Below are 24635 nucleotides of genomic sequence, written 5' to 3' on the forward strand. Positions count from 1 at the left end.
CAAGATTAATGGAAAATATGATTCAGAGGGACAAGTCTTGAGATTGTAAATATGTGATGGCTGTGTTTCACATTGAAAACAGCAGCTGTCCGTTGCTCGAGCGTTTCTCGAGGGTGACATTGTTTGAGGCTCAGAGTCAAACATTTACGTGGCTTGACGTGCCTGTGTACACATGCACAGATACATCTCTGACAGGTGTGAAATGCATTTTTGTCCATGTGGCTCCTCAGAGAATAAATCTGCAGTGACTTGTGGTGATAGCGGTGATTTTAATCTAAAACAAGCAGAGTGCGCCAGTTTAACGTCCAGCCAAATCCCCTCTTTCTCACAAGCAGGGCATCTGGCAGAGAAATGTGGTCTGTTCCTCACTGGAGGGGCATGATGATGGACGCCAGGACCACTTCCTGGCACCCTTCTTTCTGATGGCTGCCTGCCCGGGCCAAAAAAAATTTGGGTTTGGGACAGTTAAAACAGGACAACATGATGATTATGCTCAGATGGAAGACATTAGGATTGAATGTGTGTGTGTGGATGTAGAAGTAAAGGTGGTTTAATATCAGACCTTTGAATGGCTTTTTCACCCTCGCCATGCCTCCTGATATTTACCAAATGATCACTTGAGCTTGCCGTATCTTTCTCCTCTCCTTTTTGTGGTGCTGATGCTTGATAAAGTCGGCCACTTCCCCTCAGAATTTCACCCTTTGATTCTCTAGGGTTCATTAATTAAGAGTCAGCCTCCCACCAGAAAGTCCCAAACACAGCATTCACCAGCTGAGAACTAATTACATAGACATTATTGGATGAAGTCTACAAACTGCAAATTTAGGCCCCTTCCTATTCTTGAAGTTGTAGGAACCCTGAGATGATTTTTCAAATCAAGGAGGGGAGCAGGAAGTTGATTCGTGTCCAAACACGACCGTGAGAAACTGATCTAAGGGCTGAAGTGTTTGACGCACACACCTCACTTCCCCACCACTTCCTCTCATTCCTCCCATGCAATGAAAACTCATCTGAGGTGGGACTGCTTTGCATGATCCCCCATGCTGGCTATTTCTGTCTCGCAGCCTTCATCACATCCTTTTCCTTTCTGATTTTTCCCTACAGGTTTGCATGTTTGTTTGGAAGCAGGCCTTTTATCATGTCATTTTCTTGTCTTCAGTGTGGGCACATGAAAGAGATCGTGCCAGGTTGTGTTTATATATACACAATGTGCGCAAACATGCGTGCAAACATCAAGGGCGGGACAGGTTGACAGGACGTGACTCACTCGGCCACAGCAAAACCCAGCAACAGTTATATCCCAAAACAAGCCTCGTTCACATCTTGAATCGCTTGCATTCATGTCAGTCCAGTTCGGCCAGAGCGGGCTGTCAATGTGAAACACTGCGATGGATCCAGGTGAAGCAGAGAGCTTCACCATCTGCCTTTGGCGAGATAAAGATAAAGCTCTGGGACACTGTTTCACCACAGCGGTATTGACAGAGCAATGGGTGGCTTACAGATGTGCATGCTGCCGCAGCTGCAATGACAAATAACTGAAGCAGTGCAAGACACGACGGGAGGAAGTACTTTGTCCCAGTACTGCGGGGGGGGGGGGGGGGGGGGGGGGGGGGGGGGGGGCACATCATACTGCCTTTGTTTCATGCTAATTCTGTTCAAAATATTCTCCATAATTTTGCAAAATAACGTTCATGCTCAGCTTTTCTCAGTGCCGTTCACATGCACAGCTGTCGTGACCATTACTCAGACTCAGTGGTGGGTACTGTGACACAGAATGAATGTTCATTATGAAAGAGATAACTGAGGCCAGTGGCTCCCAACCTAAGCCGTCAGATATTTTTTAATATTTTTCTCATACCATTGAACTGTTAATCTATAGCTCAGCCGTTCACCCATTAGGCTACTCAGCTAACAACTTCAACCAGTTTATAAGGATCCCACTGAATAATTTTGTGTTTTGGGGCACCTAAATACTACAATTTCCCACCTTAGCTCTGGTGTCTGCTTTCTCTCAGCTTTAGTGTAATTCCCACTACCATAATTTATGCACACACTCTCGACTATATCATTTGTTAGCAAACATGTAAGAGGGTGGTTTATTTAATGATGAAGGATAGAGCAAAACGGACGTAAAGATGAAAACGGGGTCAAGGGCGCCTCTTGCCCCGTCTATCTTTTCCCCTACTTCCTCTGGTTTGGGAGCCTAGAAATGGGGTTTCCAGGCCTGTCAACAGAGGGGATCCAAGCCTCTATAAATCCCACAATGCCCCTGGCTCCCAAAACAGTCCTTAAAAACAAGTGTTTTCTCAAGAGTCGCTAACCATAAAGAACAAAGTCAGAGACAAATACAATCCGGATCAATCAAACAGGCCCGACAGCTTTTCCAGGTGTTTTGAGCATTTTCCCATGAGAAGCAGAGGATCAAGGCAAAAAAAAATACTGAAAAGATTTATCTTTCATCAGAAACACTGAAGTGTATAAAACAAAACAAGATGTTACTGAAAGTGATACAAAGACTATAATAAATTACAAAATTGAGATTAAATGATACATGTAATTAAAGCAAGCAGGAGACAATGCATACATAATACAATAACTCCTGAAGTATGATTGCTGGTATAATCATGTATAATCACGACCAGCATATTCTAATCACGCGCATATGTATAAGTTCATCAGCTCGAGATCCTGTCCTCATAACTCTTCAGTCCAATGACGGCGTAACATCTTGGTGACAGCAGGGGATCAAAGAGTTGCACCAGAGCAGAGAACGCTAAATCCTCCTGCAGGACACAAAGACACACACACACACACACACACCCGAAAAACAATAAGACACAACAGCACTGAATAAAAAACACATGCGCATAAAAATCTTGATTCTCCTCCCAGTTTGGCTCCGTGACCCCTGGCAGCCTCTGCTGCATGATGTTCTCACTATTAAAGATTTCTCTATTGCATCCCCAGAGAAGAAACATCTGTACAAATATTGTGTCAGGTGGACTCCTGTTCATGTGTAAGACAAGTTTGTCATCCTTAATGGCGAGCTGTTTAGTTATACTGTAGGTCACTTTGAAAGAGAAACAAGACTACGTCTGCACATCAGCAGAAGGGGAAGAACGGCATAATCCTCCCATTATTCAGCGTTGGGAGTGTTCAGGCATTACTTCACGCTATCCTGCTCGTCACACAATTAAAATCACTCACGAGCTTCCTCTGCTGTGTTACGTATTTGGAGGAGTTCCCCAGCAAGTGAAACCAGATACAAACAGCGTATGGTGGACCGAGCCGATGGAAGCAGACACAGATCTTCAGTGTGCTTCTCAGAGCCTAAACAACCTGATCTGTGTGTGCTTAAATCCTCCGTTAAGGCTGAACCTGCTTCAACGCGCTTATCATCACGTGGATCACATCCATCACCTCCTCCTTTCCCCCCCGCTGCTCCTCCTCGAGGGAGATCCTCAGAGCCGACCAGCGCTCTTGATGTGATAAAGTTTGATTACACGACCCGATTAAGGAAGTCCATCCGACACATGTAACCACAGCTTCAAAGCTGTCGGCTTGTACAGATCTCATCAGTGACTCAGAATAAAGATTAGCGTGTTGTGTTTGGCTGCGGGAGCATTAGATGTTAAATTGCAGGCCGGCTTTCATTTAGGCGACACCTATATTCCTGTCAGTGGTCCCGATCGAAAGGTTACCAGATTTCAGCTGAGATTTCTGCGCCTTTGCTTTCATCATGTGGAAAACAAACGTGAAATCCCAATCAACGAGCTGCTCGAGCAAATCGAAACAGACGATTCCAGCTGAAAAAGCAGAACAAGCGAGGCCTGCGTGCCACGTGGCTGCTGGTTTCAAATCACTGGGAGTTGTGCAATGTTAGCACAGTTTGGTGTTTTTGTCATTAAATTGTCAATTTTATTAAATTTAGATATAAGGCTTATAAAAAACATGTTCTGAAGCATCATGGGAGCAGAGCCACACCTCCACAATGAATTCATGTTATTCTTGCAGTGAAGGCTTGATGAGACTGAAAAGGTTTTACCTGCTCTTTCAGGTAGCAGAGGCGGTCGAGGAGAATCAGCCCTTCAATGCAAGGAGCCAGGGCCACCTTCAGCTACGCAAAGATGGTCACATGAGAGAAGAGAGACAGCTATCAAGATCTATTAAGATCACTTATAAAGATGTATTTGTTTGCGTTTTTTCCCATTTTCCATGTAAGTGGTCTCTTTTTGGCTTTTCCCATTTCTGATTCTGCATCTGAAAAAACCCACCAGTGTCTTTCCAGTAGCTGGTGGGCGATCCCCAAAAACCGTTTAACTGCTTTATATCATGAGGGAAAATTGGTACGTTGGTTGACACCACAATTAGTGGCCTCAACTGAAACCAGAGGTTGGTTTTCTTCCCATTCTGCACAATCATTTCTGTATTACCTCCCCGCAGAATAGAATGATCTCACTTAATGATCTGCAATTTATTGGCATTATGCAGCTCGTTTTACACAAAGTCGAGTTCAAACAGGTTGTTGTGGCTGGAAGAATCGGATAAGGATTGAAAACAAAGGCCGGGAAGATGGGCTTACCATGTTAAAGGCATGCATCTCGGCCACTCGCAGCCTGTATGTGTCGTGGTAATCCTGGATGTCGCTGTCAGAAAGCTGAGGAGAGAGAAAGGGGGTCTGAGTGTGAATGCAGGGGGGTGACGTCATGAGGAGCTGTGAGTGACGCAGCTCCAAACAGAAATGCATCATCCTTATTCATATGGATACCCAGCCCTCCACCCCTCAAAATCCTAGTGCACGGCAACATGCTAAACCAAGAAAGCATCTCGAGCACCCGTAGCGTTTAATAACCTGACATGAATTGTAATATTTTCCCTCTAATGGTGCCAGAACAATGAGCTTTTCTCCGACGGCACTGTGCTTTTCAGTTTACTTTCCACACTTCAGGAGGGTGTTCTGTAAAAATCTGGTCCTGACCTTTGATTCATCCAGTTCTAGCCTGCGCAGAGCTCGACGCACGTAGTCCACAAATGATTTAGCCTTGGAGTAGACGTTCCCAACTCGCTTTTCACTGCAGAGCAAACATACAGTACAGTACATCATTTCTCAGGCCCCGAACGTCTCATCTCAGCACAGTGAAATAAACATTCACTCCTGTAGTCTCATGCTTTTCTTTTTAGAAAATCACACCTTAGCAACCACAACCAAACTGTTAAACACTTCTAAGAGCACTAAACAGTGATGAATAGGCGCTGCTTAGAGGAAAGTAATGGATATTCGATCCTGATCTGATGTTAGTCATTAAACTGAAGGTCACAGATCGGGGGGGACCCGGCCAAGATGAGTGTCTTTGATCGCGTCGCACCGAGCACATTTGATAAGGGCTGATTGAAATCTGCAGCATTCTGTAATCCAGTTTATTTAGACAGAGGAGAGCAATGACCCGTCGTCCACCAAAGATTTAGAATTGGCTGGAAATTTGCAGTCGTTAGGAATGCAAAATAACAACTGCAAATGACCCCAGAACTTCAGATTTTATGGGTGTAAACCAGCAGGTTTGGCCTTTTAAGAGCCAGCAGTCGCTCATGTTTGGAAAGTAAACCATAACAAACTGAAGGCCAACGTGAAATGAGTTCAGCCTCCTCTTCGTGTTCTGTCCTGCAAGAGCAGAAATTCATTTCCAGAAATGAAATACGAGGAGTTCATTAAGGGTGAAACGAGTGACTTGTATTTTTCTTCAAACAGATCAGTGATCACACAAAGGAAGAAGGAGCAGAGCCACTGAATGCAGAAAAGTTTGAATCATGTGGTCATCTCCTTTATCCAATCATGTGTTCACAAAGCGGTAAACCTCGCTCGTGAACGACTGAGCCTTTCCAGGATGCCCTTTTCATACCCAATCATGATACTGTCACCTGTTACTAATCAACCTGATGAGGTGAAACCTTAAATATACTGTCTTTTTGCTATTTTCAATTGAGTGTACGTCAAAAAGGATTAGCAGGTTATCACATTACGTCGTACCACTCGGCTTGAAATGACTGAAATCATTGAGCTTGAAATCGTTCTTGATGGAAATTGTCTTTCGATCGACTATCACGCAACTCCTGGTCCACTACTGAGTATGTGTGATGTTTGTTTGCAAGTCTTGGTCCATTTGCAACCTAAATAAACACTTTTCAGGTTCAGGGACAAACACAACAGTGAGTGAGTTTTCTATCCGTCAGACTGCCGCTGACATGCCTGCAGAGCACATGTGTTACTGTATGCGTGGACGCTGTGTAACAATGAACAATTACAGGGGGGAAAAAAACATCCAGAAAATATTTAAGGTGCCAGACACTGGCTGTAATTTCTCAGATTTAAGGGCTGCCAGATGGAAAGGGCTGTGCGTTACCTTTTAAAGGAGCTGTAGTGATCCCTCAGAATGACGTGAAGGACGGCCCGGTAAAACAGAGACTCCATCTGAATCTGCAGGAAAGGTCAAAGTTAGCTTGATTCCACGTGATGCAGATCTAAAAAAAAAGTTTGCTGTTCCCCAGCCGCTCACCCAGCATGTGTACGAACAGTTGGAGAATACACCCGACACTTTCCGAGCCCGATGCAAGACCAGCGAGCAATCAAGGCCCCGGCTCCGACGAGCAATCAATCTTACCGTGATTGCATTAATATTTATAAACATTCCATATTAATGGCTGGTGGTATTGTGTATCAGCTTTGGCCCGGAGCCCCGAGCTCTACATTTCAAATAAATACGCTGTAGTCAATCAGGGACGTGCAACAATAGCAGAATTAATGGGCTGGTAGTTCGAACGCGGGAGGAGATCGGCGGTGAAGATGATGCAGACTGTGAACACCCGTGTGTGCGTGGATCGAGCTAATTTGATGTGTTTGTTTAGATGAATAATGACAGTTGATTATCAGTTTATGGTACTGATTACGATTAGTATACTCACCCCTTGGCCGAGTGAGACCCTCTCAAGTGCCTGTTTTTGCAGAAAGACGAGATCAATAAGTATTTCTTTTAAAGAAACTGTGATGTAAAGGTAAAAAAAACCCCTCTCATTAAAAACTGCTTCATCCACACACCCTGCTTACGACCAACCATAAATAATAACAGCATTAAATTGTCAATTCATTGCAGATGCTTCTGTTTAACGCCGAGGAAAGAAGCTGCCGTGCACATTTTTCTCGCGGTGGCGTTCAAACTCACCAAGCACGCAGACATCCTGGCGTTTCTGCCGCAGAAGCAGGACTGGTCGCGGAGGTACTGACTCAGAGGGAAACCACACACGACGCGCAAACACTCTGCGAGGGAACACACAGAGATAATGGGGGTAAACTGGCTGACTGATTTTCAAACAGCTGCAATCAGAGCCTTTGAATCTTAAGTGTTTGCCAGGGAAACTTCAAGATAGCGGGAGTAGGAAACATTTTAATTTGGATTTATGATGACACAGAGTCTTCTTCTTTTCGGCATGGCTGTCTTAAATCATCCAAGCTGGAGCTGAATGACTCATCAAATAACTGACTAATTTGTTTGTGTTCGACATCAGCTTCAATGTCTAACATTTTGGGAAAAACACTCACTTTTCTTGCCCAGAGTTTGATGAGATGATGGATTCCACTCTTGCGTCTGTCCATAAAATCTGAAGCCACAGCCAGGAAACTGTTAGCTTAGCTTAGCACAAAGACTGAAAGCAGGGGGAAACAGCTGGACGGGCTAAAAGTAACTAAATCTGGTGTTTTACATTTAAGTTTTAATACAGATTCAACCAACAGTACAACTTGTTCATTAGTGAGCTTCAGATGTTCTAGCTGTTTCACTGTTCCCAGTCTCAGTGCTAAGCTAGGCTAACTGTTATTGCTAATCACTAAGCTAATAGAGTGGTATCAATCTTCTAATCTAATCTCGCAGCAAAAAAGTTAAACTATTCCTTTAAAACAAGTGTGTGAATTGAAGATAAACCCCCCCAAAAAAGTCAGATTTGCTGTCCTGAGAGGAGCATTAAGCACCACACACAGCTAACCACGGCAGAGCTTAGCACGCACACACACACATATTCCCAGTGGGAGTGTGACTACTTGACAGCCTGCCATCCTTTTCATGCCATTTGTAAAGGGGTCAGCGAGCGAGGCCAGGGCGCAGTGAATCCAGGGAGACAGTCAAAAGAAGCAGGAATAACATGTGCAGCTGCGGCCAAATAGGCTAACATGTTAGCAATCCGGTTAGCTTCCATTCTGCCCGGCACATGGCCTGCTGACAGAGGCCCTCATTGAAGTGGACAAGCCTTTCCCCCGTCTGAGGGGTAAATTACAGTACATGCACGGAGCTGTTTATAGTAGCTAGCCTCATGCTGGCCACAGAGTTCACATCTGAAGTGGCCACATACGTGCACTGCCACTCAGGAAGACAAATATTTCTGACGTCCTCGCGAGCAATGGCGCACTCGCAAACACTTGGTGAAGAGACACGCTGGCTCCAGACCTCAGACACCCGAATGCACTCATCTCAGAGCGGTTGTTGTTGTGAGTAATATATGGTACAAACATGGATGATGCACTTAAGGAATTGCTTAATTCCTAAACGGGTGAATGAAAATGACAAAATAATAAAATAAAATAAAGTGGCTTCGATAATGAAGCTTTTCAGCTCTTTAGCTCCTCTTTTAGGGTGAGGTAGGCCACCACAGGAGCTGGCCTGCATCCCAGACTGCACTGTAAGGCCAACAGGGGAGAGTGTGTGCGTGTGTGTGCATGTGTGTGCGCCTTTGTTCACTTCTTTAAAAGATCAAGTTCGAGAAACGAGCATGGAAAGGAGTGTTTTCAATCAGCTGTCGTGATATCATTTTCCGCTCTTGGCTGAAGCTGCGGCGGGGCCCCGATGACGCGAGGGTCGAAGGTCGCGCTGTTAACAAGAGATGACGCGATACTCCATCAACTGTTTTCTTATGGATACGCGGAGGCTACAGTCACAGCATGAGGACACATGTAGACGATTTCATACCTCGTAAACTGCGCGGTGAAGAGCGTGAATCCTATCATCCTGCATTTTGGCACCTGGGTTAACCTTTGAGGCGAGGCGGCGGTGGAGGACGACGTTCAATCTCCTCAGTGTGGAAGTCCAGGCTAGCCAAACAGTCCCATTGAACCACGATTAAATACTACAGTCTAAGTTGCAGAATCAATCACTTCCAATTGATTCCCTGCTAAATGAAAAGGTCAAAAAAAATCTCATTTTCAGTGGCCTTAAACAGCCATCCTAAACCCATAAATCCACTCTAATGGCTCGAGCAGCGGCTTTCTGAGCTCAACTCAATCTCCAGAGGGGTAGCTTGGCTGAGTTTCCCAGACGCTGAGCGGGATATTTGACTTGTTTACGATAAAATATGAATATAAGTGTTTGTGTGGCTTTATGGGTGATGACGGGGATACGGGTCAGAGTGATAGATGAACGTTGCAGGTGTTTGAGGTGGGATTAAGGGACGTGAGAGAGTGAAAAAGAAGGAGAGAGTCAGAAATAGAGATGTAACTGTGAGCTCAATAGAAACCATATGCTTTCAAAAAGTGTGTGTGTGTGTGTGTGTGTGTGTGTGTGTGTGTGTGTGTGTGTGTGTGTGTGTGTGTGTGATTACCCTGTCCGGCTGGGTCAAACTCCTCAGACAGCAGGTGATAGCAGCAGCCCACGCTGCAGACTGCGGCTAGCTCCGCTTTAGCCACAAACATCCTCAGGGTGCTGGGAGCCAAGTCACCACAAGTGTGCAGGCCGACCACGACCGCATCCTGGAATTCGGAGGGAGCACGCAGGGAAAGGAGAGAACAGAAGAAGGGGAGGGATGAAGATCGATGGCAAAATTTATTGATGATGACACGCTGCAGGTTTGGCCCCGTTATAACATCCAGCACTTGCTCCAGTAATGCAAACTCCAGCCGTTGCGACAGACGTGTAATTTCAGGAGCTGCTGTGGGAATCGTGCTTCGCTTCTCTCCTGTACGGCTGGCCTTCTATCAGCACCGCCGCCACCGCCGCCGCAGCTCAAACACACACTAAATCTATTTTCAACATTTTACTTTTCTTTGGTTTTGCTCACCTCCAGCTCGCCGATGAGCTCCCGCAGCTCGGTCTCTGCAGTCACGTAAGAAGTGAGGGGTGAAAACACGGTGCTGGCGCCGTCGGTTCTGCTCTGAGCCTTCCTCTCCAGGTTCTCCCTCTTTCTCCTCTCCCTCTCTTCGGCGCTCAGCTGGCTGGGGGGAACTCTGGGGGGTGCAGTCTGTATCGCATCCACTGAGAGGGCACTAAGGAAGAGCTGCTCTGTTTCTGGGTTTGGCTCTGAGTGCATTTCAACTGCGGGGTTGACATCTGATAAGCCCATTAACACCTTCTCCTCCTCCTGTGACACAACTCCTGCCCCACAACCAAATGAAACATCATTGTCGCCATTCACTGCAGGCTTTAACTCCTCCTGAGTTGCTCCCTGTGCCTCCTTGGCCTTGCTGCATTTCTGGTAAGCCCTGGAGAACTTCTTTAGCTTCCTGTTCCTCTCCTGGGCTCCGTGGGTGTTGGTGCTGGAGGAGTCGATGCCGTAGACCTGGAGGCCGTATTGCAGAGACAGGAAGGAGCTCAAGTAGCCCTTCCCTGAGCCCACATCTATCACCTGGGAGGGGAGAGGTTGAAGTGAAATCCAAAAGTCCTTCTGTTTGCAAATCTATCAGACTCTCCTAAAGCCTTTACGGTATTCATTGCAACCTGTTTGTCTACCTGTTTGACTCCACAGCGCCGGGCCAGCCAGGCCACCACCTCAGACATGGACTGGACCTCATGAGATTTCTTAGAGTTCATAAACTCCTCTGGCTCCAGCTCCATACCTGAGTTGGACAGACCAAAAAAGCAGATCATATTCACTCAGCTGGACATTCATGGACAATCCTTGACTGGTTTCCTTCTCTCAGCATGAAACAATGCATTCAGACGGCTCATTCTTCCCTACCTATGAGTTCCCTGTTCTCTCTGAGGGCCTGCAGTAGCTCATCCCTGCTCATACAGACTCCAAGGCCAGGGAGAGCGTGGGCCTTGGCCGCCTGCAAAAGTTCACAGGCATCAAGCAGCCGGTGTGTGTCGTTGCAAAACCCGAATGTGGTTCTGGATCGCTCTGTTTAGGGAGACAGACAGAAATAATGATAAAGCTGCACAAAGCATCGCAGATCACAAATCACAGATTTTAGTGCTTGGAGTGAAATCGTTATGAGAAATTCCAAAAAAAAAAACATGACTACAGATAGTTTTGGTTTGATGCTGCAACCCCAATACAAAGGAGTACAAAAGTGCAATTGTTTGTAGCACTTTCAGCACTGAAAATCTACATTTTAAAAAGTGAACCGTTTTCATTGAAACTACTTTCTATTGAAGAAATAGCTCACGCCTGTTTGCTTCAGGTTCTTAAAAAATAAAGTAGTCTATTTTAAAAAAAAGGGGCAAATAGTAAGAAAAAAACATCTGCATGGCTAGTTTGTGACATTTTATTCTCTTTTTGTAATGAGCATGACGCATAAACTTGGACACATTTTGAGAAATGCATTATAATATATTTGACTAGTAATTAATTGAGCAGAGCAACATTTGGGTTGCCAGAAAAATCCATTTGGCTGCTGTTTATGCTTTCCATTTGGTCAAAATGCAGTCATAAATGTTGGTAAACATTTCAGCATCATACACCCACTAAAGAAATGCTTGTTATGGATTTTGGTCCAGATTCTCTGCAGCTTTTTTTTCTGGAAGTGGTCATGCCTTATTAATGGCCCCTAACTCGTGACATCTATGAAGCATTAGTAAAAAAAAAAAATTACTTAAACACTGATAAATCTGGTCGATTCAACTCATAAAACATTTATACGGGATGTCTTACTACAAAGTTGCACCCAATTGTGCAAACCTTGACATTTCTCTCATTTCCTACAACTGAATTCATTTACCTTTTGCTTTGTGTTCTGGCGCCCCCTGCTGGTCACTACAGGCGCTAACAGCTGACAGGACCTCTTCAGGTGGCACGGCCATGAATCGGTCCCACACGTCATGAGTGTAAAACTCCACAGTGTGAGCATTGGCGATGCTCAGAGTTACTGACAGAAACCGCTTGACTTCATCTATCCGTCGTTGGATTTCTGTGAGGCTGTTTGAGGAGGATATCATAGTAAAACGCTCTTTAGAGAAGACCTGAACGAAGCATGTAAGAACTCGCCCACTTCCGGTGTAAGCCTAGGCATTACCAGTCGAAAACACTGCTCGATGATTTCACGATATATCCTGCAACGTTTTTAATGAAATATACTTTAGCACACAAAAGGGGAGGTGTTTGGAGTGTACTAAAAATACAGAACTAGACAATTAGACAAGTTTGACGGCCCGTTTCGAAGATTAATATCACTTATATCCTTATTTGGCACGTTATTAACAATGTCCATTCAAATAAATTAATTCAAGCAGTTGGTGTATTTATTGATAATTCTGCTGGTGAATATAATTTTGCACAACAGCATGATTGTAGAAATGGCCTCGTGTTAAATGAACCGACTCAGAAATTAAGAATTTTTTTTTCAAGATTGAATGATCGATTTTTCATGTGCCTTTCGACGTCATCACCCTGCGCCTGTAGGGAGATACACGCAGTGTGAGCCCAGCGTGAGAGTTGTAAACAGAGGATTTAACTCAAATGGCACCGACAGATCAAAGAATGAAAAATAAGAAATTTACAGCGAAGGATGGCAAGTGGAAAAACTCACAAAACAACCCACGCGGTGTCAAAAAGAAGAGGAAATGGGTCCCCGAGCAGAAAGTATTCAAAGGCAATGTTAAGGAAGGTAAGCTTTTGCGATACACAACGAAGAGCTACCCTGTTAAAGTAGGAAAGAACAGAAGTTAGGTAATTGATGGGAGTTTGGTTGACTCCTTCACTTGTATTTAATGAGAAAGACAACCAGCAATGGGGCACAGCCTAACTACACATCTGTTGAATTCCTTCTCGTGACAAACACGACGCCAAACTCCACTACGAAATCTCTCAATTTAAACGGGTATTTCTTCATGACAAGCTTTGATCCTACATAACGATTTTTTAACTTTATTTTACAAAATATATAGGTCTTCTCATAAATTCGGCATATATTGATCCACCAAGAACCCTTTATTTAAATAAAATACAATATTTTATTTAAACTCAAAAATCGTTGAGGGTGGCCTTTATTTGCTACATTAAAAACTTCAAACAAGTACATAAATGCAGAGAAAGACCGCTTCCATCTTTATATTTGATGGTATACCTTTGTCTTCTGTCAGGTCAAGGGTTTGCTTTAAAGAGGAAGGAAAAAATCAGACATGATTATAACAAGCTGCTGCGGAAGGAGAAGAAGAGGAACCCTGGGTCCACAGCGCTGTACAAGGACGAGTACCCAGAGCACCTCAGGCATCTATACGTGGCCGAGGCAGAGAAACTGAAGAACGAGGCCTGGACCAATAGAATGAACAGGACGAAGCTCAGGATGAAAGTGCAGGAGACAGAAGAGGAGACAGGACAAATTGATGCTCCTGCACACCAGAGCGAAGCCGCTGATCCAGATCCAGAAGTCACTGGTGGATCTGAGCCGACAGGTTCTGAACCAACAGCTGCCCCAGAGAAAGAAAGGTGAGATAACATCTGGACTTGCATCTTGAAAGCATAATTATCACTTGAGCTAAGCAGCTTGTGAGATGTTCAGTGACTTTAAGTGATCTGAAGGACTGTATTAAAGAGCCAATGTGTAAGATTTATGAGGATCCACTGGCAGAGTATGGCAGAAATGGAAAATCTATTCAGAAATCTGGTTTTATTAGTTTATTATTGTTTTATTATTTATTATTCTTTTATTTTATTATTATTGTTTCTTATTTAAAGTCTCATAAGAGCAGATACGAATCAGTCAGTTCAAGTGGAAACATGAATATTGCCTAAATTTGAGTGCAGTTTCATTATTTCATTTATTCTGCTTCTGTCAGTTTTCAAGTGTGGGAAACAAATGGGACACATTTGGGAGTAATACTGCCTTCATAATATTCTTTTCCAGCCTTCCGATGAGCAACCACATGAGGAAGAAGCTGCTGAAGAAGACGTCCTACCAGCAGACGAAAGAGGAATTTGAGAAAGTCAAAGAAAAACGGAGGAAAAAGAAAGAGGTAACGTTTTTCTCTTTACTTTTATTGTCAACTCTTCCCCTCGAAAATGAAGAAATTATATTACAGATTTCACTTTTTGTGACTTCGGATCAGATCGCAGACTTTCTACTGACAGACTGTCGTTTTCCTTTTCTTCAAATCCCAGGAGTACCTGAAGAACAAGCAGCAGAGAGAAGAAGCCATTCAGAAGTACAAACAGAAAAAGATGGAGACGTTTCAGATGCTGAGCAAAAAGACCAAGAAAGGACAGCCCAATCTGAACCTGCAAATGGAGTATTTGCTTCAGAAGATCCAAGGAACTGACAAATAACTTCCAAGTCAGAGCCGACACTGGAGAATCATGGGAAAAGAGTGGACCTTGCCTGTGTTTGACTTTTAAAAAACATTGTGGTGAAGGATTTCCTGAGGACAATCAGGACTGTGCTTTTCACTCCCTCCAGCGGTGCTTTACAGTTAAAACCAGTTTGCCTCTTTACACCTGTATTGTATGGGTTTTTTTTGTGTTTTCTCCTTGAAAATCTAATACTGTGGCCCATTTTAATCTCAGGCCACAAGGGGGCGTCGTAAGATACGAAGAGATGCAAAAGATTGCTCATGTAAAACATTTTTTAATCCATAAATGTTGAAAGTTTCCAGTAAAAAGCAGCTATTTTCAAATGACCAACAGATTCCAGTTGAAGCAATGAAACAACGTATTCATTAAATAATAAGTAATCTAGCAACAGTCCATCAGTTCTGGTTTATTTACCCTTAAAATGACTCCAAAATGTGTAATGTTCTGATTGAGCAAAGCCACGGCGGCACAATAAAACCCTTTTCAATAACACATTAACATTCAAGGTACTTGTGGTCTTGTGTGTGCTGTCATCACAGTTACAGGCGATGTAAACCTGTTGCATACATGCAGCCTGCATGAAGAGAGTCTGCTCTGCAGCCCTCCCTCTCTCTGTGCTGGGGGGGTGCAGCGTGTGGACGCAGGCTGCCGAGCCTCAGGCCGCTTCCTCATGACATCACATGGTTGCAGAATGACTTCTCTGACATTCATCTGTGAGGCAAGACTTCCCAAACGAGGAGCGTGCCCGCTGCTCTGTCGATACTCGGAGCAGAGAGGAGCTTCAGTGTCTTGTGTGTGTCGTTTGTAAAAGGTAAGAGCTTTCTTTGTGTTTCTGGGTTATTTAAAGGAGGGGTTTATATTTTACTGCAAAGTAGGAACTCAGGGTGGCTGAGGAAGAATCGGCTGCAAGTTTTTGTTTTGTTGGAAGGCCCAAAGCTTTTCTTCTCCTTCATTCTTGATATTCAGAGGAGTTTAACTGCTTTTTCCCCCTTCTGTTTCACTGCAGAGGGTAGCATACTTGATGCTTGTGGATAAAGGGAATTTATTTGAGGGAGCTAAATTTTCAAATTTTCAGTTTTTGAATGTTTGTTCACTGCAAGGCTGAAACAAATAAAACAGACTTTTCCATCACAGGAGTTTAGTTGACGCATCTCAAAATCACATATTTGCCTCGTGTGTTTCACTTCTTGCTACTTATTCAGACACTGAAGACAAAGAGCACCCCAGCAAACAATGCAGTACTTCAAACCCTTGTTTTGAGTCTTGAACTTGTGCTGAAAGCAAGAAACGGCTGTGAGAGGAGCACAGAGGGGAAACATTACGGCTCTTGCAGTCTTGCAGGCATTATGCTGTCATGTGTTCTGTATGGCTGGGTATTAAGATAATCCTCGACTGTGTTTACATACCTTTGTGAGTAGAAAAGGGAAGTGGAGAATCACAAGTGTTGCATTAATGTGATTGCTTGTGTAACTTTGTCCCACCGCTTTTCTCATAGATGTCACCTTTCACAACACTTCACTATTTGTACAATTTCTCTGTCTCACAGGAGCCTGCAACCAGTGTTGAGTTTGTGAGCCACAAAGTAATCAGCCATCTCATCATCTGATGCTGCTTCCTGCCTCTGTCGTCATGGCAACCGCGAGAGCCCCAGAGCAGTGGATCCAGGGCCAGTGAGGGGGGGCCTGATGTCTGGTTCCACGCCTGACTGCTGCTGAAATACATGCTGCTCGAGTGTCCCTGAAAAGAGTCCCAGATATGGAGGAGGAGGGCAGGGTGAACGGCTTTGGACTGAGCCCAGGGAGGAGGGGCTCAGACTGGGGTCGAATCGCCCTGCTGGACAAGACCAAGGAGTTCTTCCGGACCTGCGATGTGGAGGGCAAAGGCTTCATTACCCGCAAAGATATGAGGGTTAGAGAAGGAGGCTGTGTGTGTTGTTAAAGTGTGTGTATCAGATGACTAAGAGACTAAGGTTAAAAGCACATTTGTAAAGTCTGCACACTGCTGGGGATCAGGAGAGATAATGACGGCATGATTTTAGAGCTACGACTCATACAGATGAATCTGCTGGATAAGTTATCGATCAATCAATTAATCGTTTGCTGGATGTCAGAAATTGTGGAAAATGAGCTTGAAAATGCTTTTATTTTATTATTAATTTGATTTTTCTTGAAAAAAAGCCCTCACATTCTCCTAAAATGCACGCACTCGAATGCATTAAGCCTCCACTAAGAAGAAGAATAGGTGAAGGGGACACGCTTTTACCTCTGGCATAATTCAGCCTCATGCGATGCTGTAATGACAGTGAAAGGCAAGCAGAAATCATTTGCTTTTTTTTTTATATATATTATGTCACCATTGTTAAAGAAGCGCTTCACCCACTCAACGCGCTCGCAGCAGCCGGTGAAGTGGCGGAGTAGCACCATTGATGGAAATGTTTATGAGCATAGGTTCAGCTCACACATCATTTCACTGGCTTCAATGAAGAACGCGGGCAGGAACAACACGCACAAGCCTCTTCAAAGCGCCAACAATGTCCGAGCTGTGGCGTCGGTTAATTAGGACAGGGCCCTTGAGAGCATCATGCCTTTTGTTGCTTTCGTTTGTGTTGAGGGGTTCAAAGTAACGTTCTGCACAGTGACACAGAAAACAGCCACTTTGTGCCAGTGTTTACTCTGCGGTGGGCGTGCTGGAGTTGTAGCAATACAGAGCAGATTTAAGGCTCCACAGTTTTATGTGATATTTACTCATATACTCATTATAGTGTCTTTAAATGGTTTATAAGCCAGCTCCTAACCTCATCCATAGTCATATTGCACTGCTGATAATTCCTGTTCAGTCCAGCTCAGTACAACAGCATTAAAATGTCCCGTGTGTTTATTTTTTCCTGGCAGAGGCTCCACAGAGAGCTGCCTCTGTCTGCGGAGGAGCTGGAGGATGTGTTTGACTCTCTGGATACGAAGCGCACTGGTTACCTCACACTGGAGGCATTCTCCTCTGGATTCAGTACGTTCCTGCTGCCCTCATACAGCGAACATACAGAGAGCCGACAATCAAACATGGAGCAAATGATGGTGTCAAGTAGAACCTTGACAAAAGAATAGTGGCCTTTAATCCAGATAATGGAAAACAATGTGCATGTTATGCTGTTTGTTTTGTATTTGAAGCCTATAAATGCTCAAAGCTTGACTCCTTTTAGCGGAAGAGGCCACATTGGCTACAAGTGAAAATGACAGAGTAATAATAGATGCTAAGATGTAACATCCATGCTGCCATCCCGTGTGGGTGTATCTCAGGTCAGTTTCTTCATGGCCGGAGAATCTCTGTGGCTGATGACCAAAATCAGGCCCCAGGCCCCGTCTTTAGGGCTAAAGAAGCCCTTTATCAGAGCCAATGGGAGGCCAAGCTGGCAGGAGTTGAAGACGAGGAGGAGGGACACTTCTGTATGCTGATGGAGAGCCTGGGGGCCAGTAATGTGTTCGAGGAGTGAGTGTAATCACTGCAAACCCTTACATATATGTATTTTTTGGCATGTTTTGCATAGGAAAACATGCTGCTTGAGTGCCATAAGCCATACTTGATACGATTTAATATGACTAATCTCCCCCCTCGTGTCCTCTCCTTTTCCCCCTCTCCAGTCCAGGGGAGGTGCGCAGTCTGTGGGCCCAGCTCAGGCGCGATGAGCCGCACCTCCTGTCCAATTTTGAGGAGTTCCTGGCCAGGGTCACCCACCAGATCAAAGAGGCCCATCAGGAGAAGAAGGAGATGGAGAGCGCCCTCCAGAGGTACACACATGCACTCATGGCTGAAAGATCATCATCATCACCACCATCTATGGTGTTTTATACTTTTAAAAGATTTTCTTTCCCGGGAGGATGTGAAAAGAAAACACAAAGCAAAAGATGAAGGGAGGGAATGAATAGGAAAGCTAACATATGGTATGCAGGAAGGAGAAATCCAAGGATTAAAGAGATGTGGTGTTTATTTCCTGCTGCAACAGCGAGTGTGGATCCTGGGTTAAAAAGGCCGCATTTCTCAATTGGTTCCCACACTTAAAGCGTTTAAGAGCTGTACTTCATGCACCGCATAAAGCAAACCTTCTTCCCTCTCTTTAGCCACCTAAAGAATCAGTGACGTAACAGTCTGTTTGTGTGTGTGTTTACATTACTGCCCCATGCTGGGCCCACAGCCTGAGAGCGTTTGCATGGATTTACCTGTAATTCTCTATAGATCAACCCCTTTATCCATGTCAAATGACCACTAATCTGGAGGCACACTCTGAAGTCTGACCACCCTCTGCTGGAGTGGAAATCCATTCATATTATGCCTGATGGAGACATGAAAGCAGTAAGAAGTGTATAGTGTGTTGGTCAATATATACTGTATATAATACTATAGATATAAGAGCGACACGTTTGAAGATAAACTGCAGCTTAAATCAGTGCGATTTAGTGCATATGGCCGTTTTCCCATGGTACTGCATGGTACTGTGTGTGCCACAGCTTGTTATTCCTCTAGACTTTACTAATTGGCTGTTTGGGTCTTAACAATTGTCAGAGGGAATGTAAATACCACTCAGCATTCTTCTGAAAATGAAGCTCAGCTGCTGCGTGTGTGTGTGCATGTGTGTGTTCAAGTTTTTATATGTAATTACAGACACAGAGTGAAAAATACAACCTTCAGCTCAACCTAGAAAACTAGGCTGTTCTGTTCCTAGATTGTATATCACTGATTTATTATTAATTATTGTAATACCTCTATTGTAATACTGACCCTCTTTGCAGGAAAGCTGCAACACACGACAGCGAGATCCGTCACTTGTATGAAGAGATGGAGGCGCAGATCAAAAACGAGAAAGACAGGCTGCTGCTGAAGGTGCGACAGCTCAAACACGTTCGCACCCATGTTAGCAGTCAGTCACTCAGAGAAATCGTTTCCTCTTCTTTGCTTCCACTCAGAGATGTTTCCCTCATTGCTTCCTCACTCTGATGTTTGAGCTTCACTGCGCAGAATGATGCATGTGCACAGTTTGACGCTAGAAGGCTGTAAAACCTTTCAGATAAACAATATTTGTATATTCCTCAAGTCTGGATTTTTTAGTGAGGGTGAAGGAGCAGATGTCGCTAGTTGGACTCTGTTAATTAAACAAACTTCTTCTTCTGGCCGTGCAGGACTCCGAGCGTCTGCAGCTGCGCAGCCACGACCTGGAGCACCAACTGTCTGCAAAGGAGAAGGAGCTGGAACATCTTTTCCAGAAGCAGAGAAGGGTGAGCACATCTGATCACAACAGCATACTAAACATCGCTTTTAAATTACTGCCACTATATTTAACCAAGAAACAGCTTGATGCAGCCATACGGATCAGTTTCCAGCGTTTCCCTCTCCCTCCAGTTAGAGCTCCAGTGCCACGAGCTGAGCAGCGAGAAGCAGGAGAGCCACGTGGAGAACGTCAAGCTGAAGACGACCAACGACGAGCTGTCGAGAGCGCTGGAGAGCACCAGCCAGGAGCTGACGCTGGCCCAGGAGCAGCTGGCCATGCTGCAGGAGCAGGCCGCCCGGCTGCAGCAGGAGAAAGAGATGTGGGCATACGTGCCTGTTGTGCATATTTAAGTGGATTTAAGAGCATTTCCTATGTCACAGATATGCTGTGAACTCACGCTGTGTTTGTCATTCTGCGTTGTTTCAGGGAAATGTACAGAGTAACCGAGGGACTGCAGAGGGAGAAGCAAAGTCTCATGAAGCAGCTCGATCTCCTCAGGTACGAAAAGAACATCCCATGAGAGCATATCAAGTCTGGCCGGTGCTTGGTTTTAATCTTTTTGGCTTCTTGTTCAGGCCTAATTGGCAAACCTCACAAATCTGGTCGCGCAGTAACTCGAAGACTGCTTTTTATGCTTCAGTGCATTCTTTTCCACAGCAGATTCCATCTTTCTCATTAATTTGCCTTTTTCGATCTTCCCAGAGAGATGAACAAGCATTTAAAAGACGAGCGAGACATATGCTGCGGTGTAGTGAGTATGCGTTTGATCTTATTGCATGGCACCAGCATCTGTCCTGGCTTTGGTAAAATTCCTCTGTAACATACGTCCCCTTTGTTTAAATCAGCCTCGGACCTCGCTCAGAAAGAAGCAGAAGCAGAGAGCGGGCCTCGCCAACATATTTGATGACACCAGCCAGCCGGCGAAAAGGTGATTCATTTATCTTCCTGGCGCTCGTTGACACAAATCATCTCTGTCAGGGTGTTTCCCGTGTGACAAAGAAGAATTTCAGCCTCAGTGTGATGTGAAAATCATGTATCAAAGGAGGAAAAACAGAGGATATCTGATTCTGTGCACTGACAACAATCAACTAAAATAACATTTTAGTTTTTAGATTAAACCAGAAACCTTTGAGTGCTTTGGCCTCCAGATTTTCTCCTCAGCCAAGTGAATTGATCCAGTATATCCTCTGCTTCTCCTCTGTTTTTTAAAGAGCCCCACTGTTGGTGGACGGGTCCTACCAGTCTCTGGAGGCCTTGCCTATAGAGCACCTTCAAATCGTGTTTGTTGCTTCCTCCTCCTGCAGCGAGGATGACACCACGCCCTCCTCGGCCACCACCGTCAGCACCCCCGTGTGTCAGCAGCGCCCTGCGGCAAAGAAAAACTCTGGTTTAGCCAACGGTTACGGCAGCCCCGCTCCGCCCAAAGTGCACGATATGAGGGCAAAGGCTAAAAAATCACCCAGCAAGATGGCCGCCGCTAAGAAGGTGACTGGGAAAGACAGAGTGAGAGCGAAGAAAGCGGAAACTGAGAAGAAGACAGGGGTAGAAGAGGAAGTCTTGGACGCCCCTCCAGATGGGTGGCCCCTCCGTCGGGTCATTTCCATCGAGGAGGACCACCTGCCCCACCTGCTCCAAGGAGGGCCTCAACCTTTGCTGCACCAGCTCAGCGAGGAGGAGGATGAGGAGGAGGAGGAGGTGGAAGAGGAAGCTCAGGGTGACCTTGAAACAAGTGTCGTCATGGCTGCCACCCCACCCTCCAGTCACCCTCTCGTCCCTGTGTCGGAAGAAGCTCCTCTGGTGAGGAAATCCCGCTCTACACGCCCAAAAATGACACCCACGTCTCCAAGAGGACAGCCTGTGGGGAAGGAGACCCAGCAAGTGCGTCCACAGCTTTGGAGCTCCAATGTTTTCATCTTAAAAACATGTTAGAATCAGCAGAGAAGTAACTGCAGAGGAAACAATAGGAAACAAACCAGGTTACCATTAATTAACTTTAATCCTTGCTTTATCTTCTCTAGAAGGCAAAAGAAGCAGCACTGCTCGCCCCTGACCGGCTGTTCAAAGTTGTTCTGGTTGGGAACTCGAGTGTAGGAAAGACGTCCCTGCTCCGCTCCTTCTGTGAGGGCCGTTTCCACCCTTCCACAACTGCTACTGTGGGTGAGAAGAGAAACACTGCAATAATATTGTATGCGTGTACAAAAGCGATGGAGGCTGCTTTGAACGAAGCCCAATGGCACGCGTGTGTGTGGATGCTAACGCAGGGGATCGGAGGGCGACTTAGCATCACATGAAAGGGCTTGTGAAGTCACACTGCCTGTCTAAGAGCCCTGGCACACATTGTACTGCAGATTATGTCACTTCTGATGAATTTTCCTCATTGCTTTCATCTTTCCCTGCCCTCACTCCAGCCTTGTTATCTCCACTTTGTTCCCCCACTTCTCTAAAGTGAGGCAGTCTGATCACACCTCGCTGAACCCCCTTGTGGCCATTTTTGGCTTTGCTGCTCTGTCAAAAAACGATGAATATACAAGTGTTGGCACATTTTTTGACTAGGAAATGACTCATATATCCTGGTTATATTATGATCTCGATCAGGTATTGACTACAGTGTGAAGACACTAACCCTGGACAATATGCAGGTAGCCATGCAGCTTTGGGACACAGCAGGTCAAGAGAGGTGAGTTTGAAGCCCTAATAATATTTATAACATAATATATAACCTAAAATATAATTTGCATTTGCATGTTTACTAATAGTATACTAATAACCAATATTTTCTGAAGTGCACTAGAAAGCAACACATAATAATGTACAGTTACTATAATACAAGATTTACTAATGACTTTTGTTACATTTTCTAAAAATATCTTTTTAATACGATATTGCCGTGGTAGTATTTAGGCACATTTAAATATATAATACTAGTAGTTGTGTACAGTGGGTCAGTGCAGTGACTGTCAGACTCCGTCATTGTCAGGTACCGCAGCATAACCAAGCAGTTCTTTCGCAAGGCGGACGGTGTGGTGGTGATGTACGACGTTACCGTGAAGGAGAGCTTCAAGGCTGTGCAACCCTGGCTCACCAATGTGCAGGTCTGACCTTTGACCCCAGGATGTCCTCTGCAAGTCTTGTTTTCTGCATGTGCATTTTCACAGCAGACATTTTGACTTTAGTACTCAGTTCTATTCAAATGTCCCAGTAAGACATGACAGAGAGCCACGTCAAAATGTCTTCTGTGAAAAACGGCTGTATGAAGTCACGGGGCTTCTGTTTTTCAGGACGCAGCAGGAGAAGGGATCCCCATCCTCCTTTTGGGCAACAAAATGGACATGGATGGAGACAGAGAAGTGTCTTTCAAGGAAGCCGAACAACTGGCTTATGTGAGTTTAATCCACAGCTTGTGTTTCATTTAATGTGCAGCGAGGCAGCTCCAGGTCTGTTCTTATAAATGACTGCTCCTGTTTAGGAAAACAAGGTGATGTTCTTTGAGGTCAGTGCCTACACTGCCAAGAATGTGGCCGAGTCCCTGACACACCTGGCCAGGTAAGATGGAAGCTGTGAGTAAAATAAGTGTGCAAAATAATAATGGCTGCACATCAGGCAGCAGATGCGTGATGAATTGATCGAGGAGCAGATGGACTTTTGTACTTACCCGAGCTTGAAATTGATCTGATTGTCTGTCTGTCTTTACTCAGGGTGTTAATGGAGCAGGAAGACACGGTGAGAGACACAACAGTCATCCTCAGTGCTCAGCCCATAAAGAAGAAAGCCTGCTGCAAGTGAAGCATATACTCAATTTACTGAGTTCTCCTTGGACTTTGGACTTCCGGTGTTTTAAGACAACACTGGAAATCATTCTTGGACCTTTATCGTAGAATGAAACGTCTTCATTTTGGCCCAAAAACTCACGACACGACGTCGACATGAAGGAGCATGTTGCCTGTGTGAAGGTGAAACCTACAGTCAAGCTTAAATGATGAGGCTCAGAGGAAGAGATTAAGTTAAAAAAAATGATGTGCTGCATCATTTCCTGTAAATAAATCACAGTAGCTCTGCCTGTAAGAACTAAAATAGAAACTGTATTATAATTATTTTTGGCAACCATCCCCCAAATTAATCATAAATATACTGTAGCTGTTTCCTAACTGAATGTTAGCTTAATTTATCTGTATTTTTCTGGGGTCATATACGTTAATGCACAGGCGGGTGACAAATGAAAGGAAAGGCCTGAATAAATGAGTGGAGAAGCATTTAAAGTCCAATCATGTGCCGTGATGGCATAGAAATGCTGAGCAGGCATGGTTGATTTTGATTTAGTATCAAGCTGGCAAGAGGAGAAGATCTAAGTGGCTTTGAAAGAGGGTTCACTGTTCGGGCATCGATGGCAGGAGCTTCAGTTCTGACTGCTCGACCGGCTGCTGCTTCAGGAACAGTGACTGAAGTGGCATCTGCATTTACATCTGTGGGAAGGACATCAGCGAATGGGGTCGGAGACTGTGGTCGGCAGCGGACGTTTGATGACCGCGATGCTCGTGCCTGAGTGCGATAAGGAATAACAGAAGGGCAGGACGTGATCAGACTGTCAGCGAGAGCAGGGCATCGAAAACCACACAGAGAGGGGTCCTGGAGGTGGGCTGCAGGGCATAAACCCCTCACTACAAAGAGTTCAGTGGTACAAAAACCATCAGCACTGGTCTACAGAGATGTGGAGAAAGCATTCAGATGAGTCACCATCAACATATTCTCTACAAGTGGGTGAGTGCAGGTGTGACACACAGAGAGAACAGTACAGGCCTGAGTGCTTCACCCCTGCACTGACGGCATCAAGTGGCTCTGTTCT

At 44.9% G+C, this 24635-nt stretch overlaps 3 protein-coding genes across 3 annotated transcripts; 2 read left to right on the top strand and 1 right to left on the bottom strand.

The window, feature by feature from the left end:
* Window positions 1-1816: 1816 nt before the first annotated feature.
* mettl25 (methyltransferase like 25) lies at window positions 1817-12250 on the bottom strand. The gene is made up of 12 exons (XM_070992122.1): window positions 11972-12250; window positions 10990-11151; window positions 10761-10867; window positions 10093-10656; window positions 9637-9784; window positions 7215-7309; window positions 6958-6987; window positions 6399-6472; window positions 4979-5072; window positions 4583-4657; window positions 4046-4117; window positions 1817-2783 (listed from the first exon to the last, which is right to left on the bottom strand). The coding sequence occupies exons 1-12, from the start codon at window positions 12186-12188 to the stop codon at window positions 2676-2678; spliced, it is 1746 nt and encodes a 581-aa protein (XP_070848223.1). The 5' UTR covers window positions 12189-12250; the 3' UTR covers window positions 1817-2675.
* Window positions 12251-12656: 406 nt separating this feature from the next.
* Window positions 12657-15041, top strand: ccdc59 (coiled-coil domain containing 59). The gene is made up of 4 exons (XM_070992141.1): window positions 12657-12856; window positions 13332-13677; window positions 14096-14204; window positions 14350-15041. Exons 1-4 carry the CDS (start codon window positions 12709-12711, stop codon window positions 14512-14514), a joined length of 768 nt encoding a protein of 255 aa, XP_070848242.1. The 5' UTR covers window positions 12657-12708; the 3' UTR covers window positions 14515-15041.
* A 1252-nt stretch (window positions 15042-16293) lies between these two features.
* cracr2ab (calcium release activated channel regulator 2Ab) lies at window positions 16294-23673 on the top strand. The gene is made up of 17 exons (XM_070992237.1): window positions 16294-16446; window positions 17430-17541; window positions 17832-18021; window positions 18174-18320; window positions 19320-19410; window positions 19707-19802; window positions 19927-20114; window positions 20222-20293; window positions 20498-20546; window positions 20641-20723; window positions 21007-21673; window positions 21814-21952; window positions 22391-22472; window positions 22773-22887; window positions 23074-23175; window positions 23262-23338; window positions 23491-23673. The coding sequence occupies exons 1-17, from the start codon at window positions 16294-16296 to the stop codon at window positions 23576-23578; spliced, it is 2451 nt and encodes an 816-aa protein (XP_070848338.1). The 3' UTR covers window positions 23579-23673.
* The last annotated feature ends 962 nt before the right edge of the window (window positions 23674-24635 follow it).

Source organism: Chaetodon trifascialis, chromosome 22, assembly GCF_039877785.1.
Source record: "Chaetodon trifascialis isolate fChaTrf1 chromosome 22, fChaTrf1.hap1, whole genome shotgun sequence".
In the NCBI taxonomy this organism is placed as follows: Eukaryota; Metazoa; Chordata; class Actinopteri; order Chaetodontiformes; family Chaetodontidae; genus Chaetodon; species Chaetodon trifascialis.